A 20,339-nucleotide genomic window follows, 5' to 3' on the forward strand; every position below is an offset into this window, starting at 1 on the left:
CTCTTGCTCTCTTTCTCTCCCTCTTTCTCTCTCTCTCTCTGAAACAAGCTACAAGCTGCATAAGTTGTTTAAGCTGCTCTGAGTGGATTAGTCAATCCCAATTCCCAATGTACAAAACAGGCATAAGTGACTGGGAATTAAGGGAATCTTAAGAGTTGGATGAAAACTTGGTGGTGAGGCCACATGATCATGGAAAGAGATCAGTGTTTCAATGTTTACTATACTATCTTTGGCACATAATAATGTAGCCCATATTTGGGTACATCTCGTGATGAGGACCTCACTACTTTATAAGGCTATTTCTTTGTTGGAGGTTGGGTAAGATGAGATTAATGAGTACTAGGTACTCTATCAGGCATTTTATATGTATTGATTCCATTTAATCTTCATGACAATCCTGTAGAATAGTTATCATCACCGTTTACAATTGATATAATGGAAGTACAAGAAGCAAAAAGTCACTTGCTTGAAATCACATAGTTATCGAGTATTGAAACCAGGATTTGAGCCCAGAATTGTCTGACTACAAACTTTATGCTTTTTCTATCACTTTATATGACTTCTGTTTGCAAGGAAACCATGGGAAAATCTGAAATGCAGGAGGATACTCTCTGTCCTGTGCAATCCTCCTATCAACTAATTAAGTTACTGGCAAAACAGAAACTGAGTTTTATGGGATATGACTCGTTCTTAGAAAGCCAATGATGACCCCTGTGGCCACTGTATCTCTTTCTAAATGTTCACAGGCTGTTTAATAATCAAGTACAGAATTTTGACAAGCTCAATGGTAATAATGACATAAATATTACCAATGTGGAATCTGGAGCCAGCTTATCTGGATTTAATTCCTGGCTCTATCACTCATTAGCTATTTCACCTTGGGAAAATCATATAACTTATCTAGGTCTCACTTTACATATCCTTAACATGGAAATAATAATAGTACCTACCTCATGGGTTTGTTGTGAGGATTAAATTGAGTTAATAAGTGTAAAGTTCTTAGAACAGAATCATAGAAGCACTCAATAAATGCTAGTTCACTAATATTTTATGGTTGATCTCTACTTTCTAGAACATACAATTTTTGCTTTGAAAACTGGTACATTCTCCTATCTATAGTCTTCTCACAGATCTCCTAGAACCCATAATTCTGTCAAGATGACCTACAGCAATTCCACTTGGGACATCTTCAAATTATTTCAGTGCCCTGGGATGTATATTTTTTAAATAACATATTTAACTTCTGTTAGACTAGAATCCCTATGAAAGTAGAGCTGGTTGGCACAGAAGAGGGGCTCAATATCTACAGAATGAAAGAATTCAGAGCAGTAAAGTACTCTCTTACAACCTCAGATCCTTTGGGCTTCAATTCCCTTTGAATCAAGTTTATGCCTTCTTTTCCTTGATAGAGAAGGAATTTATATTCCTCTGTTATCAGTAAACCATCTGCCTCAAATAGGAGGTTGTCAGACTATCACTTCTTTTTTCTTCTTCATTTGAACATAGCTTTAAAAATAATTAAAATTAAGCATTTTTAAAAACTAATTTTGACTCATTCTAGGATTCATGAAACTATTTTGTCACCCTTGTTAAATATTATATCATATATAAAATATTATATATTATTTAGCCACTTGCTAGGGGTCTTTGTTTCCTCCTTTTTAAATATGAGATCATCAGAAAGCTTAATGTGGCCATATTTCATTATTTAGCATCCTCACCTCCTTTCTTCCCAGTAAAAAGGATTACTGAACTTTCAGATATCCATTTAAATTGTGTGCTTGAGGTGAGTGAAGTGACAGTCTCACTCACCTTGGCCCAATCCAGACATTCCCTTCTTTTCCTCCATGGATTCTCTTTGTCAAAGGAATTTTCACCTCCAGAAAGCCTAGTTCATTCCTCCCAGCTCTATCTCAAGAAAAGAGTCTTTTGTAGTAATGACAAAGGTCCCTAAACAACCCAGCAGACAAAATACCTTGTCTCTTTGCATACTTTCTTTTGGCCCCATGATCATTTTTTCAAAAGTTTATCCCTACTTGCTGAATGGAAAGGTTTATTGTAGATAACAAATGGAAATCTTCAAAACAAACATCAGGTAGTTTTAACGGCCTTTGAACAATTAGGCTATAATTGATCATGTTCTGGTGTCAAGAACGCCCAGGTATATGGACTTAGTAGCCTTTATACCCCAGACTCTAGGCTGGCTGTGTCTTGGGAAGAAAGCCTATGGTTCTTGTAAAAACAAGAAAGCTGCCTTCTGTGGGAAGCTATGATTGCTTTGAGGTTTCTCTTGTTTTCACCATCCCTGTTATATGCTTCCCCCACCCTGTCAGCTTGGCTGGTTTGAATCCCCAGCCCTGTCTTGACTTCTAGTTTCTTCCTAATCATTGGCTCTCACAATATGTGGCTTAGACTTGGCTCATTACTCCATCTTGGTCTTCCATTGCCCCTTGGGTTCTAAGTTAAGCCCATTGTTTATCTTGTTTCTTCCCCTTTGTTTTTGACTTCTGACTCATTGTTTTATGTTCTAGATCCTGGTCTATCTCTTATAGCCACTGCTTTCTAGAGCCTAGTTTCACACTTTAGTTAAAGTAATCCCAGCCTTGGCTAACAGATGCCAAAATTAATAGGGCCTGGGGGGTACAGAACTATAAAATAAGCCAGGTTCCTATTTGTTTACTGTCTCTATGGCTACTTGTTCTAAGTGTAAACACTTTAGTGGGAAGAATAGGCACATTACTGTTAGTGACATGGCTGATATGCTGAGAATTTCCATGGCCACCTAAATTAACCCTCAAAAATCCTACCTCCTGATTTTATGAAAGTCCTGAGAAGAGTTGGGAAAGCTAAAAAGAAGCATTAGTGTTTGGCCGAGTTTCAGATTTATAAAAGTTCTCTGTTTGAGGGTCAGCTCCATACTAAGGTAAGTTATTATCCCCATTAACTGACTGGCTATTGGTTCCAGAGTGGACATTCAGAGCTTATCACCAAACACTGAGGCAGTCTGAACCTAAGCTCAGTTTTTTTCCCCTCAATCCACTGTCAAAGCAAATGGATAAAGATTCAATACAAGATATGCCACACACATACACACACAGAGGACAGGGGGCTTAAAACAACTGTGTGGTTCATGTTCCAGCCCAGAAAAATATAACACTATTTACCCTGGTATTCTGTGACTCAGCACTCCTCTTCAGAGGCATTCACTACTGGGTGAAGGAGAGGACAAAGGGACTGGATGATGGCAAAAGAGCCAAGGGTAGGATGGTGAATCTGTAACGTCACTCTAAGCATTCTGGTTTCTTCCTCCATTTTTACTTTCCCTGGTCCCCAATTCTTCCCAATCAGTCCCTGGAGCCAAAACTGGTCTGAACTCTGCTATGAGTGAGGAAGCAGGGGGAAAAGTATCCCATAAGGAGGAGTGATGCTTAGAATATACACCACCCTTCCCAGCCTCACCAAGGAGAAGAGTCCAAGAAACCAACATTCACAGTTATCCAGGAGTCAGTGACAAGAGTAAGACCTCTCCTCAAATGGATTACAAAGAAGGAAGAGTAGAGAAGAGCACAGTTGGGGGTTGTGGGGAACCAGTGCACTTTGTATAGGAAATAGGTAGAGGCATGGAAAAAATTCCTATATTACAAAGGTACCTACCTGTCAGGGCAACAGTAGGAGGCTCCTTGTTGTTTCCCAGGGCAGGGAGGGGCCACATGGCCAGAGCCATTAGAGTGGAAATGAGGGAAAGTGCTCAGGGAAACTACTATTTACCAACTAAGATAGACATATTTCAATATTTTTAACAAATGGTGCAGACCAGCAGCTCTGGGTAGAAGAAAGTGAGAAGGAGCACCCCAGGGTCATTAGGGCAAAGGGTAAGAAAAATACCAAGACGAAATGTACCAACTTCAGAGTTTTTCACTGCCCACAAGGCAACCCTGCCTGTGACATTCATGCCACATTAGTGCTCCTGATACAGAACTGCTGCAAATCTCCTGTCTGTTTTCCCCCCATCAGTATTTGCCCACTTTGTTGGGAGCCTGGGGATGATGAAGAGGAGGGTCCGGTACCCCATTAGGTACCCATCTCCCTCAGGGAAGAAGGGGGCAGGGTTACCTTCTTGCAGAGGACCATCTGGTGGTCAAACAGGAAGAAGACCCGCTGCTGGTTGCGGCCGTAGGGCTGGTAGATCCAGGCCATCTCCCCAGTGTAGATCAGCTCCGAGCTCCTGTCTAGGATGTCCTCGCCCTGGGAAGGACATGCGATGATGAGAGGCAGCCAGGCAGAAGGATGGCACCATCACCTGCCTGGAGGCACCCAAGGCTGGGCATAGACTGGGACAGTAAGAGGCCAGAAAGGCCCTGGTAGAGACAGAGGGAGAGAGGGACTCCTGGGACTCCTCAAAAAGCTTTACAGCTCTGTGAGCTAGGAAGACCCATTTTCTTATTCACCCCAAGGCCAAATGTGCCCCGCCACCTGGGACTGCTACAGCTTTTCTACGCCAGTTACCCTCTGGTCCTATAAGTTCTCTGTCATATATATGTGTGTGTTTGTGTGCGTGTATGGAGAAAGAGAGAGAGAGAGAGGATATATATATGTATATATATGATATGTATATATAGTATCATATATATATTACATATATATATATATATATAAAATCTCCATCTCTCTTCTCTATAAATCTCTTTTTCTGTTCCAGTCTCTCAATCCCTGCTGTGGTCTCTGTCTCTTTCTAATACTTAAAGAATAGGCCTTAATCTCACTGCTTCCCACATGAGTAGAAGGAAATTGGAGGACAAGAAGGAAGATGGTAACAGAGGGAGAGAAAAAGAACCCACTCCCCTCTTATAATTGTTTTTCCTTCTCCTCTCAGTTCACCAAAATCTACTGATTGAATAAGAAACTTAACTGCCACATGCTTCCCTGGTCTGTTATCCAGAGAGCCTAGAACTACTTCTCCTCCTTGCTACAAAGAGTCAGACACAAATAGACACCAAGACACCTGAGTCCTAGCTAATTCAATTCTATAGAGTTTCCAAGTCCTACCCCTTCTTTATGGCAACTCTGATAGGTCAGAAGTATGTTGCGGGTGTGTGTCAGATGTCAAGGTAGACCTGGCCCCTGTCCTCAAGGAGCTTATGTCTTCATGGAGGAGATGAATGTAGGTATGCTCAAAACTCATGAAACACAAGGCAAACCAGCACCGAAGTTGTGGGCACAGGGGTGAGTGTTCCAGGGCCTATGTGAAGATAAGGACAAAGAGCAGTGTCCCAAGACACAGAAGAATTAATATTTCCTGAGCACCTATATGGATCAGACAGTGTGCCAGATATTTTCAATCTATCTTATCTGAGCCTCACGATAGCCCTGGGAAGTAAATATTCTTGCTCCCATTTTACAGTTTGAGGTACAAAAAGATCAAGTGATAAGCCAAAGGTGCCCAACTAGTTAGCTACAGGTCCATGACCCAACTCCAATCTCTGGGGTTCCACAGAGTATGCTCACTCCTTGTACTACATTATACTGTCTTTAGGCCAAAAAGGCATTGGAGAACCCACTCCTTCCTCTCTCTAGGTGTCACTTTTTCCAGACGTAGTATGAGGATGATCTTCATGGTCTTAGTGCTGATACCTTGATGCTAAGATCTCAGCTTTACACCCAAAAGCTTCAAGGCAAGGTTAGAGATAGAGACCTATATACCTCCCAGAGATAATCAGAGGCAAACACAGATCAGGCAGGGTAGTAGGCCAGAGAGTGGGGCATCTAGAAATGGTGTATTCGAGCATACCATTTTTTTCCCCAGTCTAAAGGATGGGAAGGAAAGGGGGAACTCAGCAGAATTATTTTCTAATAATAGAAACCCGCCCCTACCCCGAAAAAAAAAAAAAGGCTTAGAAATACTGCTTCAACTCTAGGCTCAAGACTTAGCCTCAATATTACCTAGGAACTAGGTAAACACTCCTTCTAGAGGGGCTGACATACTAGCACAGAACCTCTGGAGGCCTGATACTGGGAAAGAAAGCCACCAGGGTTGTGGTCCAACCTGCTCCCCAGCGATTTCCTGCTGGAGGGATGGGAAGCTGAGAGAGGTTCTCGCCCTGATGCAGGCTAGGAAGATGTGCTACAGTCCACTTTGAATATGTATGAAGTCCAATAAAGCCATAAAAGAGAGCCAATGCCATAAGAAGACGGTCAGAATGAGTTTTAAATATACCATTTACTAAATGTGGATGATACGACCAGGAGGGCTACCCAGTATTATCTGGTCCATCCACTCCACCAGTCAGGGGCATCTCAACTCTGAATTTGTTTGTTTGTTTTTTGGAGACAGAGTCTCCCTCTGTCACCCAGGCTGGAGTGTAGTGGCATGATCTCGGCTCACTACAAACTCTGCCTCCTGACTTCAAGTGATTCTTGTGTCTCAGCCTCCCAAGTAGCTGGCATTACAGGCGTGCGTGTGCCACCATGCCCAGCTAATTTTTGTATTTTTAGTAGAGATGATGTTTTGCTATGTTGGCCAGGCTGGTCTCAAATTCCTGACCTCAAGCGACCCACCCACCTCAGCCTCCCAAAGTGCTGGGATTACAGATATGAGCCACGGTGCCCAGCCTCAATTATATTTTAATTACTTGCAACATGTAACTCCAACAAGTAGAAAAAAAAAATTAAAATAATACTCCTCTGTGCTCACCAACCAGACTAACCTTGAGCAACACACGTAGTCTCTCTATAACTCAGTTGCTTCATCATTGAAATGGGCATAATAACAGTACCAACTTCATTTGGGTGCTGTGAGGATTATTTAAATTAAAACATATAAAGTGCCTAGAAAGTACACATCACACTATAAGCTCAACATAAGTGATACTTATTATCTTGACTATTACTGTGTGCCCCAGTTTCCATACCTATCCTGTCTCCTAGTAATACAGCAATCCAGTAAGTGATGTTTTCTTATTACCCCAAAACCAAGGTCAAAGAAATTGGAAGTAATTTGCCCAAAAGGGCACAAGCTAGGTCAGAAGCCCTCCAAAACCTATGCTCTTATCCACCAAACCACATTAGAATGATGGCCCCCACCCAATCTCCTCCCACCATTGCCAACCCAGGGGAACAACCAGCTGCCATGGAAGATTTCTAAGGTGAGAATCTCAAAAGACCTGGGCTCTGAGTCCAATGCTGCTACCAACTCACTCTCGAGTTGGAAACTAGCTTAAACTCTCACAATCTGTTTCCTCATTTGTAGAGTGGGAATATTAAAACAGTTCCTATTTGACCCACTTCACATGGCTGTTTGAGAGCATCAAATGAGTTCATGGAAAGGAGACAGTCCTCTCATTGTTTAGAGATCTCACCCTTGCTTCCTCTGCTCCACTTATATAACACATCTCTTTGTCTTGCCCCAAAAAGTACAACTCCTTCCAAAACTCCCCAACTGTGGGCCTTCGGATCTGTTCCCTTCCTCCAGGATTTTGCCCACACTGTTTCCTCTGCTGGGATATGTTTGTCCCCACTAGATGTTCAAGGCCACATCTCATTGATCTCAATATCCTCATTGTCCAACATAGGGTCTGGCATATGAGGGGAAATGCTCAAAACATAAATCTCATAATTTCACATATTTTCTCAAAAACCCTCCAGTGGCCCCCATCTCACTCAAACTAACAAGTCAGTCTTATGAAGACAGGATCCGACCTCCAGTCACCTCCCTAACTTCATTTGCTCCCACTCTCTCGCTCACTTACTCTACTCTGGGCACACTGGCTTCCGCGTTGTTCCTTTAGCACACACTGCCATATTTCAGGGTCTTTGTGTTTGTTTTCACCTCTGTCTGGAATTCTATGCCCCCAGAAAGCCACATGGTTTGCTCCTTCCTCTCCTTCAGGTCTGTTCTTAACTGTTGCTTCCTCAGCTAGTACCCCCATTACTCCCTAACCTGCTATCCTACTTTATTTTTCTTCAGAGGCCCATCTACCTGATGATATGTTTGTTGCCTCTTTTCCCTATTGGAATATAAATCAATGAGAGTGGAAACTTTGTCGTGTTCACTGATGTATGTGCAGAACATAGAATAAGGTCCGACACAGAGTACTTGATATTTAAGTACTCAATAAATACTGTTTGACAACTAAACCAATAGGTGTGTAATGAACAGTGGCCACAAAAAACTACCCAAAGCTTTCTTGCCAGCTTATCTACCTTTCTTCCTTGGGGTCAGAGCCTGAGAGAAGAGGCCTCTAATTCTAATTCACCCCATTCTGCCTGATTTCACCCCATTCTAATTATAGGCCAGTTTATGTGGGGGTGTAATCTGAGCAGATCCAGGGAAAGGATAAGGGGAATACCATACTTTTTAACTAGTTTATTTTCAATGCTGCCTACTGACAGGAAGGAAGAGGAATAACAAATCCATCCAGCCCTACATTTGATCTTCTGGTCCCAGGAGTATGCCTCATCAAGCCACTTTAGCTTTTAAGTAGATGCTTTTGCTGCCTTCATCATGTTGGGTTTTCTTGTTTCCTCCAACTCTTTGGATTCAATCATCAAATAGTAAACTGGAACAGGTCTTTGGGTATTATACAACCAGGCTGGGAGGAGAGGGATGCCACAAAGAGGAAATCACAACCACACATAATCAAGCTCCCAAACATGAGCTACAATCTTAAGTTCCTGCTACAAATCTCCAGAAAAAAAAAAAAAAAAAGATTAAAAAGAAGCTATCCAGGATATGTTACCTTTCCCTTGTTTTCAAGTGGATTAAATGAGTGTGCAAGGTGGCAAAGTGACAGCTTAACCAAACCTCAGTGTCACAGAAATTAGAAATAGGAATTTCCCAGAAACTGTAGTCCCTGGGAACAGATTATTCTCCCTGCTGTTCCCACATACTGCTCTAATGTATTGATTAGTAGAGAGATGACTGACACTTTTATTCATCCATTTGATTTTCAGGAGTCTTCGGGGGTGGGGTAAAAGGAGAGGGACTTCAGGAACTCTAGTCCCTACAGAATGGTAGAGGGCAGGGATAATAACCAGAGTTGGGCAAAGAGACCAAGAATGTTCATGGAATAAGCTAAGAGAAGGGTCAGGCCTTGATATAATGCAAGGCTTCCTGCTCTGTAGCCAGACACTCTGATTTATTGAGCAGACACTAATTGCCTGCATGCTACCCTCCAAATTCCTCTTCAAGGGAGATTAAGCTCTGAAGGTTTCCCCTATGACTCCTCTTTTTCATTTGACAAATGAAGCTGAAATCATCATGTGGATGCTTTAGACAGCCACTCTGTTTGTTCAAACATCTGGGAGGCAAGGGGGTGGCAGAGACAGCAAAATATGGCGTCTTGTTCTTGATTTGCATGGTCCGTTCACAGCAGTCCTCAGCAATCTGGCAGAATATCTCTCCCTGCCTAGACAACTTCTTGGGCAGGTGGAATGCACAAATAACCTATACCAGGGAATCTGAAATTGAGCCACCAATCCTAATAATCATCAAGCCATGGAGTATCCATGTCTCACTGCTTTCTTGGGGAGACTCCCCAGCCCTCACCCACCACCTAACTGGGATTTGGATGACCTCCCCAAGGTTGTCTCACTGTCTTATTTAAATATAGACTCTTTACTACATACAAAAAACAAGTCATTGCAGTATCACAAAGAACAGCAATTGGGCTGTGAGAGGCAGAAGGTTGAAGGAATAAGTGGTACATTACTGAAAACAACGCACAAGGAATCAGGAGACTAGATTCAAGTTCCAGCTTTGTCACTGACTTGCTGTGTGGCCTTGGTAGGAAATAAGCCTCTCTCTGCCTGTCTGTCTTCCACCATCACTGCAAGGTGTTTGAGAGTAAGTGTGTGAGAGTATGTGTGTATGTGCATATGTGCGTGTGTATACACACAAGAATCATCAGGGTTGTAGGAGGAGTCCTCAAGAGCCTTTGTGATTCTGACATTCTAGACGTCTTTAACACAGGTATGGTGAATATGACAGAAACTTTAGGCTTGGCCTCTGAAATGTTCCACAGTGGCCTCAGTCTGACAAGAAGACCATGAAGAATTTTTCTTCCTACAAATTGCTATAGGCTGAATGTTTGTATTCCCATAAAATTCACATGTTGAAACATAATCTCTACCGTGATGGCATTTGGAAGTGAGGCCTTGGGGGATGATGCTCATGAGAATGAGGCTGTCATGAATTAAATGGGAACAGCATTCATAAAAGAGACCCCAAAGAGTTCTCTCATCCCTTCTGCCATGTGAGGTTACAATGAGAAGACAACAGTCTATGAAGAGGGCTCTCACCAGGCACTGAATCTACTGGTTTCTTGATCTTAGACTTCCCAGCTTCCACAACTATGAGAAATAAATGTCTGTTGTTCATAAGCCACCCAGTCTATGGTATTTTGTTATAGCAGCCTGAATGAAGTAAGATGTCAATTTAGATAAAGAAAGGCTTCACCAAGCAGGAGCGTACAAGGGATGTGTGGGCTTACATGAGATTAGAGTACCAATCAATCAGGCTAACAAAGGAGGCAGAAACTGTTAGAACCATGTTTTTGTAGCCCCATCCAGACAAACATGCAGGAAATTCCTTCGGAGGTGCTGAGTCTTTAAATCATACCCCAGTGTTATTGAGCTTGGTGCTACTGAAGCTCCCTGTGTAGGCCAGGGAATTTCATGCTATTTTTGGTTCCCCATGGCTCCTGCTCCAAGGACTGATGCCCCAGAGCATACAGGGGAATTAGAAGGTCTTCTAGGCATTGGGAAGTTGGGGAGATGCTCCAGGGAATAGGAAGACAACCGCTGCTGGGCACCTTCTCTTATAAAAAACCCTGCCAACGAGAGAGAATAAGGCCAGCTAATCCACCTTAATTTTAGTGTTTTAGAGTTGATGGGCTTGCTAGAAGTCATTTGGTCCAGCTCTCTGCCTCTAATCAGGCAAATGGCCAAAGCAAGGCCAACACAAGGAAAAAAGGACCCACAATTTTCTAGTAAGTCTGGCCCAGTGCTGGCTTCTGCTTAAGAGAACGAGGATCTCTTCATCTAGACAAATTCCTTTCTCTGAAAATCAAAGTGCTGTTCTACTTATATGGGAACATTATCCTTCAAATGTAACCCTAAAGGATGTCAACTGATCAGAACTGTGGTCTTTTTCAGCAGTCTACATTAAGGTAGGACAGAGGTAGCAGAATAAAAGGAAGATGACTTTTTTCTGGGCCTTGGTTAAGTAGCTGTTTGTGAGGATGATGCTTGGTTCCCTTGGAATGGGCTAAAATACTTTAAGTATTAAGAGAGATACTACCTCTTAATCACTGAAAATGACACTTGAGTTGAGATCAGGGGAATTGGGAGCAGACCCTACCTCTATATTGTGACCACAAGGCTTAAGATTGCTAATCCCTCCCTAGTAGCACGTCCAGCCTCTCCCATCTTGGTTATTTTAGCCAGCAGACTATCAGATTGCACAACCTGGGTCTGCAAGACATATGCGAAATGTCATTACTCCTGGTTCTTTTGGTGGGCATCTAGGAAGGAAAGGTCTTTCAGAATTCAGAGAAGTCATGGCTGTCTGCAATGAACTGGAAGGCTCTCAGGTATTATTTTAAAAACAGATGATAAAACTGTGGATTTGGCAGGGATGATGGTTGTGGCCTAGAGTGTACAGGCCTAATAGAGAGACCTAATAGATGTGTCAGGGTGAGGTGATATAACTGATAAAAAAAAAAAAAAAAGTATGTTGGCTATCCTGCATGGTTGGGAACAGGAGAACCAACCTTGTATTCTATGTCTGAAAGTAAATTAGTATATACTACTTCTTATCTAAGTGTGAATCTGTTGGTCATAAATCCAGAAAGAGCTTTGAAAGGCTACTGAGTCAACCCAATTGTTCCCTGGCAATACCTAAAGAAATGAACCTTTCATTTCTCAATGAGGTATCATCACAAAAATTTCTCCAATCTTCTTAGAAAGTTATTCAAGTATCCAACACTTCTCGCTAGCAGGAAATTTTACCTTGAGTCTAATCTAAATCCTTCCTGGTGCTCTTCAAATCTAATTTCTCTTCACCTATCCTTAGGTAAGATGGGAAGCTTTTGCCAAGCTATTCAGATTCCCCAATACCCTGGTTGGTAAGTTTCCTACCTCCCAGTCTAGGACAGAAGCCTGCCACTGAGCAATCTTGTCAATATTCTCTAAACGTCGCTTGCGTTCGTTGATCTGCTGAGTCACATTTCTCATGACAGCCAAAGCAGCTGCCACATACCTGTAGTCACTGTGAAAACAAAAGAGTGCAAGTTGAACGAACCAATGTGCCAGAGAACCAATGTGCTAGCTGCCAATCTTAACATCCACTCTCCTCTACCTCCTTAGTAACAGAGTCCTGATTTTCAATGGGAACCCACACCACCTAAAGACTACATTTCCTATCTTTTGCTTCAGCAAAAATGACTATGCATCTAAGTTTTGCACACTGATATGTAAATAGAAGTGTTGGGTAGTATAAGAATTAAAGAAAGAGGAGAGAAACATGAAGGATGGCTTTTCAGTCAACAGGGAGAGGTTAATTTAAATAAACCTGAGAGGAGCGGCTGGCCGAGTTAGGTCAGAGCCACACTTTCTTACAGACTAAGAGTTTTTAAGGATTCAGGGTGGGAGAGTTTATCAGAGGCATAGACTGTTTCTGTGCCTCTTTGTTGCGCTTATCTGGGAGAGAGAGTTGTGTGTCTGTTCCCATACATCTTTTTGCAGCTGCAGGCATATCCCCTGAGTCTGCTTTTATCTTCTCTATCTTAGTGCACCTGAAGGAAAAAGAATGTGCTTATTAATGGCCACTGTTTTACTGGGGCCCATTGTATGAGGGTGAAGTTTGGCAGTTACCCAAGAGACTTTCCCCTGACCTCCTTCTGTGCCTGAGCTCTCTTACTGTCTGCTCTTTCTGGCTGCTTGTAGTTAGAAAAGAAGTGATTTCTTGAAATGCATGAGCCTAGAAAGGGAGCTGGAACTTAAAGTGGTGGTGCTTGTCCAAGATGATGGTGCTCCTGCTCTACCAGGTAGGCCTTCTGAGAAATCACCTTTAAGGAAGTGAGCAAACCCTTCTTTAGCCTTTACTCAATCCTGATGCTTGGAATGTTGATGTGATGGCCGAACCTCCGGTAGCCATCTTGGACCATAAGGACAAGGTCAATACCCTAGGCATAGGATAGCAGACAGCTGTAGGGTGCTCATGTTTCTGATAGCTGTAGGGTGCTCATGACCATGGGGCCGCCATACCAGTCATAAACTTCAGAATACATACTTCTTTTACATGAGAGACAAATGGGCCGCTATTTTTTTGCATCACTTTTTTTGTGTCCTATCTGATACAGCCAGCCAAGGACCAAAAAGGGAGCCTCACACATGACGCAGTATAGACCACCTTACCATCTCTTCCATCATCTATTTCTATGGAGCTTCTGCCCCAAATCACTGTGAAATATCATCCTCACGTTTGCTTTTGCACAATATAGAAACAGAATGTAGTACAGTGGGTAAGAACACAAAGTCTGAAGCCAGACTTTGTGGGATCAAATGTCAGTTTTTCTCACTGACTAGCAGTGTGGCCTTTGGCAAGTCTCACTCCCTCTCTCATTGACTCAATTTCCTCATCTGTAAAATGGGGAAAAGTATAGTTTACTGAAGGTTTCATAAATTAAATACAATCATCCATGTAAACTATTTTACTCTTGGCATATAACAAATGTTAATAGTATTACTATTACAAATCAAACATTTCTGTAGTAGAGACATCACATGGGATGCCTCTTAAAAGCCCCAGTCTCAGAAGTATAATCCTTGGCCTCACATCCTGGGACCCTGGATAGCAGACATGTTGAGAGTTACATATCCTGTCCAGGTTTTTTTCTGCTGTTCTTTTCTGATTTCCAATTGAATGGCTCTTGAGAAAGGCAGGTTGATAGGGAGATCTCAGCCATTCAGTGGGGGCTAAAATAAACTGAGAAGACAAGAGGATGCATTACAGTTCAGTGTTAACACCTTTCCTTAGAGAAACTGAAAATGCCTTGTGGTCACTAGTCTGCTCAATCTCTCAGTACCATTTTTTTTTTTTAAAGGAAATAGAAAAAAAAAAAGATGTGCAACAACTGCACATCTTTGCACAACTGCACAACTGCACACCCACAACATTGAATAGTGGGTTGATGGACCAAAGAAAGGCAGAGGAAAAGGACTTCTAATTGCCAGGAAGATCCTATGTAGTACCTCCTCTTAACTTGCATCCTTCACTCCAATCTGTGCTCTGCACACCTGTCAGAGCCGTAGCTCTCAAACAATGTTACAGTATCACCTCCAGTGAAAGGCTTTTCACTATACTTCCTAACCAGTCTATTCTGTCTCAAGACAAATATGTTAGAGAAGTCTTTATTCTGAGCCTCAATGAATGTTAGCTATTATCAGTTTTTCTTCTGGATCCCACTGCTGACCCATATTGAGCTTATGGCCAACTAACACTTCCTAAGTCTCTTCAAAACAAACTCTCTCAGCCTGTCCTTGAGCTATTTATTTCTTATCTTAGACGCAATGGTAACACTCTACATTTTTTTCTGTTACATTTCATTCTTTTACAGTTAGTTGCTCCAACATATGAGGATCTTTTGGGCTATGTGACATCACCAAAGTTTCTCCTTGGCAAGATGTCTGAGCCTGACACTTAGAAGGAGGTAGAGTGGTGACAGAAGGGAAGACTGCAGCACAGAAGCTGCTAACATAATTAAGTGCTCCTATTCTTTGGACCCATTTTCTGCCCCTGTACCTTTCCTTTCTCTGATTTGAGGAGATCAGTGCTCTAAGCCACTTTCTGGGAAGTAAAGCACAGAGCTGTACTGTCCAATATGGTAGCTACTAGCCATATTTAATTAAAATTAAGTAAAATTTAAAATTTAGTTTTCAGTTGCAGTAGCTATGTTTCTTAGTACTCAATAGTCACATGTGATCGGTAACTACTATACTGAATAACACAAATATAGACTATTTGCATTGTTGCAGAAAGTTCTACTGGGCAGTCCTGGCATGAGAACGTTCATTTCCTCTACGCCAAGACTAACCGGCCATGGATTCCTCACTGTCAGTGTCCCATACTGCCTATTTTTGCCATTTTTAGCTGGCTGCCTTTCTCAAAATGGCTAGAGGGGGAATGTGCCCATCTCTAACCTGTCCTACTAGTTTTAGCAGTCGGCGGGAGAAGAAAGGAATGGCTGTGGTTCAGCCAAACCCTGGTCAAAGCCCTCAGATGAGGTCTGGGCCCAGCCTCTTATTGGGGAGAGTAACAGAACAAAGATTTTCTACTTCCAGACATGTCAGCTAGCCTCCCTCTTACATGCAGTCTTCATTCTCATCAACTTAAGGAAGGTAGGGTAGGGAATATATGTCAATCATCTGTAAGCAAAGTCAGTATTCTTCTCTATTTATCATTTGTCATCTAATCTTCTCCCTCAGAGGCCTTCAGTCCAACCTATCTGAACACCTATCTTACTAAGCTTCCAAGTTGGCATCAGCCTTTAATTGCCTTCAAATCCAAGCTACTCTTGACATGCATGGCAGGAGCCATCATCTTAATATAGATTCCTGAGACCTGCCAAAAGGGGTTGTCCATGTCGTGGGAGTTGTGCTGGGCCCAACAGGTCACTCTGAGAAAGGGCAGGAATTGATGTAGCCTGACACTGCCTGAGCGACTCTACTGTCACTCTGGAGTGCAAGACGGGGGAGGAGAGGGAATCAGGAACCTAGATGTCAAGAGGACTTTGAAGCAGGAGTTCCAGTCACAAGGTGAAAGTGCACAGAAATGGCAAATCCAAATTGAATGTCCTATCTTTTTGGTGCACACCAAACCCCCCAAAAGCTCTGATGTTGTTTTGACCTAAGAAACTAACATAGCTTTGAGTTATGCTTAAAAACTTTTTTCTGGAACTTTTAAGATGAATTATGCCATATATAATTTACCCAGTGAATATTATCAGTCCACAAGTATGATTTAGCTCCATTGCTTGGTCTCTTTGGGGCTAGCTTTCAGACCCAGATTCATTAGGCCTTGGGTGTGGGCCAGTTGGTTTGGTTTACATATTTGGGTTCATTTTTGAGTTGATGTTGCTTCTCTAACAAATCATATCTTATATGCTTTAGTGGTGCTGGAGCCCTAGGCAGATTTCAGATTTTAACCCAAATATAGTGGCCCTGGACCCTCCTTTTGTGTGAGTAACAAAGCCAGTGATAGCTCTGCCTTCTGTACCCTGTTGGCTATGAGGCAATCAAGAATGTATCATCCTATTTTGTAGATAAGTTAATAGAAACTCAGAAAGGGCAAAAGGATATGTATTCTCAATGAGAACCAACAGATAGAGGAAGTTCCCTCATTCACTCCTGACTCCCTCAATCCCTTACCTGTGGTCTTGGGCAGTATACTTTAGGAGCTCAGCCAACTGTAAGGGATACTTGCAGATCTTCTGCACTGGAGTCAAAAGGAAACCATCGATAGCAATGTCAATCATCTGCTGCAAGAGGCGACAGGCCTCAAAGAAGTGCTGGTAGCGGCTGTCTTTCATCAGTTTGGAGAGCTCCATGCAAGCATCCAGGTGGTTGTTACAATACTCAGAGTATATCCAGAATCCATCTTGCTGTGGGAAAAGAAAAAACAGAAAAGAAAAGGCTACAGAGGACCCCAAAAGAAGTCTTAAAGTAATGGAAAGAGAGATCATATTCTTAGGCAGAAATATTAAAATGATAATGAAGTAAATTATTCTTAAATTGATTCATAATTTAATAATACAATAGCAAAACAAATTATTTAGTAACAAGACAAACTGACTGTAAAATTCTTATAAAAAAATGAGTAAATAGCAACAGTAGGGACATTCTGTAAAAGAAGGGTAACGAGGGAACACCGGTCCTAACAAGAGTAAAACACAGCATGGCAATAAAACTCTGGGACTGGATCACAAAAAGTAAGAGATCAGTGACTCTACTTCTGGCAATGACAGACTAAGCTGTTGCAGACAAACCCTGCCACTGAGAATAGCTGGAAAAGCTAAAAATAAATAAATATCTGTATGAAGGAATCACATAATCCAGACCCTGATATTATCTCCATAAAATGTCCCTAAAGAAACACAATGTGATGAAGTGTTTAGAGGTAAGGAATCTAAGATGTATGCAAGTTAAACACTAATGGCTGAGAAAAAAATGTATGAGTGTGTGTATATGTATATATGGACATATAAATATGTATATAAAGAAAGGGGAAGAGGAGAGAGTCAGGAGAGAGAGGGAAAACACACTCAAATGGTAAGACAAAATGGTGAAACGTTAACAACAGGGGAATCTGGGTATGTTTTGTATGGTTATTATTTTTCAACCTTTCCATAAGTTTGAAATTAATTCCAAGTAAAGTTTTAAAAAAACTCTATAATTTTTATTATACATTGACAAGTACTTAATAAAAGATAACCCGATGTATTAGAATAGAAAATGTTTATAAAACCCAAGAGAAACAACAGGCAATAGAAACTGATCAACAAAAAAATCAAGATGGAGTTATTATATTAGGGTTGAAAAACAAGCAAAATAGCACATAAAAAGAATAATATACCATGATCAGGAGAGACTTATCCCAATCCAATTCACCACATTAACAGATTAAAGGAGAAAAAATTACATGATTGTTTCAATAAAGCAGAATAAGCATTTGAGAAAATAAATTTATGACAAAGACATCAGCAAACTAGAAATAGAAAGAAACTACCACAATGTAATAAAGGGCACCTATGAAAAATGTTAAGCTAATTACTTGGTAAAATATTGAATGCTTGCCCCTAAGATCAGAATAAGACAAAAATGCCTGGTCTTACCATTTCTAGTTAACACTGTACTGTATGTCCTGACCAGTGAAATAAGAAATAAAAAAAGGAAATAGAATATAGACTGAAAAAAGAAGAAATAAAATGGTCTTTTTTTCAGAGATGACATAATTGTATATGCATAAAGTCCTAAGAAAGCTACAAAAAAGTACTGGAACCAATTAGTGAATTTGGTAATGTGTCAGGACACAAAGTCAGTGTACAAGAATCAACCATATTCCTGTGTAATAGCAATAGACTATAGGAAACTGACGTTTTAAAATACCTTTACACCAGCAGCTGAAAAAATGTTAAATACTTAGAAATCAACTTTTAGAAGAGGATGTCAGTAAGATGAAAGAATAGGAAATATCAGCCTTCCTTTCTTCAGCAAACAACAATTTGGTAGCTATCCATGAACAAAAAATAATTCTGGAAGAGCTTAGCGGTCCACTTAAGAAGCCACAGCAATATAGTGAAAGAAAAAGTCAGAAAACAAATACACAAAAGTAGTAGGAAAAATAGTTTCATTTTGCCTGCATCACCCCATCCCCATAGCTGGCACTGCTCATTATGGAATGGAAACTCCTTGGATCTTGCGTCCTACATACAGGGAGAAGGAGACAGGAGTATACAACAAGGTTCCCCAGCTTTATGGGACACTGCCCAAATTAACAGCTTCAGTTTCATCCCACCCAGATCTCTGAGAAGACAGATATAGCCTAGATATCTGGAGACAGCAGAGAGCAAAGAATAGGGATTAGTTATATCAGTATCAGCAAAGTAGCAGGAGTCGCAGTGATCTGCCGTGGCCTGCTCGACACAGAGCCCCAGTAGGCCTCTCTGTCAAGGACCTCAACAGCCCTCATAGCCACTGTGTACCTCATATGGAACCAAAAAAGAGCCCGCATCTCCAAGACAATCCTAAGTCAAAAGAACAAAGCTGGAGGCATCACGCTACCTGACTTCAAACTATACTACAAGGCTACAGTAACCAAAACAGCATGGTACTGGTACCAAAACAGAGATATAGACCAATGGAACAGAACAGAGTCCTCAGAAATAATACCACACATCTACAGCCATCTGATCTTTGACAAACCTGAGAAAAACAAGAAATGGGGAAAGGATTCCCTATTTAATAAATGGTGCTGGGAAAATTGGCTAGCCATAAGTAGAAAGCTGAAACTGGATCCTTTCCTTACTCCTTATACGAAAATTAATTCAAGATGGATTAGAGACTTAAATGTTAGACCTAATACCATAAAAATCCTAGAGGAAAACCTAGGTAGTACCATTCAGGACATAGGCATGGGCAAAGACTTCATGTCTAAAACACCAAAAGCAACGGCAGCAAAAGCTAAAATTGACAAATGGGATCTAATTAAACTAAAGAGCTTCTGCACAGCAAAAGAAACTACCATCAGAGTGAACAGGCAACCTACAGAATGGGAGAAAATTTTTGCAATCTACTCATCTGACAAAGGGCTAATATCCAGAACCTACAAAGAACTCCAACAAATTTACAAGAAAAAAACAAACCTCCTGTAGATTTTACCTCTCAAGATCCTTCAGTGTTCAGTCACAGACTCCAGAGGCTTTTTCAGCTTTTACTGCTAAGAAAACCAACTGCTAGTATAGTAACAGCAGACCCTCTGCAGCTTATACTGCTAAGGGTCCATGGGTTGTTTTTTTTTTTCCTTCTCAGTTTTAGGAGAAAACAAACAAACAGCAACAACAACAAAAAAAACCCGTGCCTGAGCCATGTCCCTTCTTCTTACTTCCTGGAGCCACCCAGAGCTGCCCAACTGCTGCTGTGGTTACTATAGCCCAGTGGGAAGGGGTGATGCAGGCCAACAGCTTTCACATTCTCCAGATCCCTGATCCACCAGAGCTTTCCCTCTCCCATGTCCAGAGCTGCCTGAGCTACTCCTACCACAGCTGCCTTGGCCAAAGGACCGAGCACAGGAGCCTTTGCATTCTCTAGGTACTTAAGCCATTACTAGGCCAGAGCATCCAAGGAGACAGTAGTAAGTACTGCCTCCTTGGATGCTCTGGCCCAGTGACCCAGCACAGCTACCATGCACGCACCTGCAAACAGTCCTAGGGTCCCAAACTAGGGGTTCCAGTCTCACTACCACGTGTTACCAAAGCTGACCTACACAGATAGGCTATCACACAAATTCTTCTAAAGCACACATGGAATACTGTCCAGAATAGATCACATGTTATACCACAAAATAAGTCTTACCGAATTTAAGAAGATAGACATCATATCAAGTATCTTTTCTGGCCGTGATGATATAAAACTACAAGTCAGTAACAGGAAGAAAACTAGAACATTCTTAATCAGTAGAAAATAAACAACATATCCCTGAATAACAAATGGGTCAAAGAAAAAATCAAAAGGGAAATTTAAAAATATCTTGAGACAAATGAAATTGAAAGCACAACATACTAAAA

At 41.5% G+C, this 20,339-nt stretch overlaps 1 protein-coding gene across 14 annotated transcripts in view; it reads right to left on the reverse strand.

Annotated features, from left to right (window-relative positions):
- ARHGEF9 (Cdc42 guanine nucleotide exchange factor 9) overlaps nt 1-20,339 on the reverse strand; it is a 156,008-nt gene that overhangs the window by 30,752 nt on the left and 104,917 nt on the right. For 10 of the 14 annotated variants that reach the window (XM_009199279.3, XM_003918948.4, XM_009199281.3 and 7 more), the window contains 3 exons: nt 16,426-16,658; nt 12,136-12,265; nt 4,114-4,245 (listed from right to left, as the gene is read on the reverse strand). In XM_009199279.3, the coding sequence (XP_009197543.1) occupies nt 4,114-4,245; nt 12,136-12,265; nt 16,426-16,658 (495 nt within the window). The remainder of the gene's footprint in view (nt 1-4,113; nt 4,246-12,135; nt 12,266-16,425; nt 16,659-20,339) is intronic. The other 4 variants (XM_009199283.3, XM_031660724.1, XM_031660723.1 and 1 more) reach the window with 1 other exon arrangement.

This window comes from Papio anubis, chromosome X (assembly GCF_008728515.1).
Source record: "Papio anubis isolate 15944 chromosome X, Panubis1.0, whole genome shotgun sequence".
NCBI classification, from domain to species: Eukaryota; Metazoa; Chordata; class Mammalia; order Primates; family Cercopithecidae; genus Papio; species Papio anubis.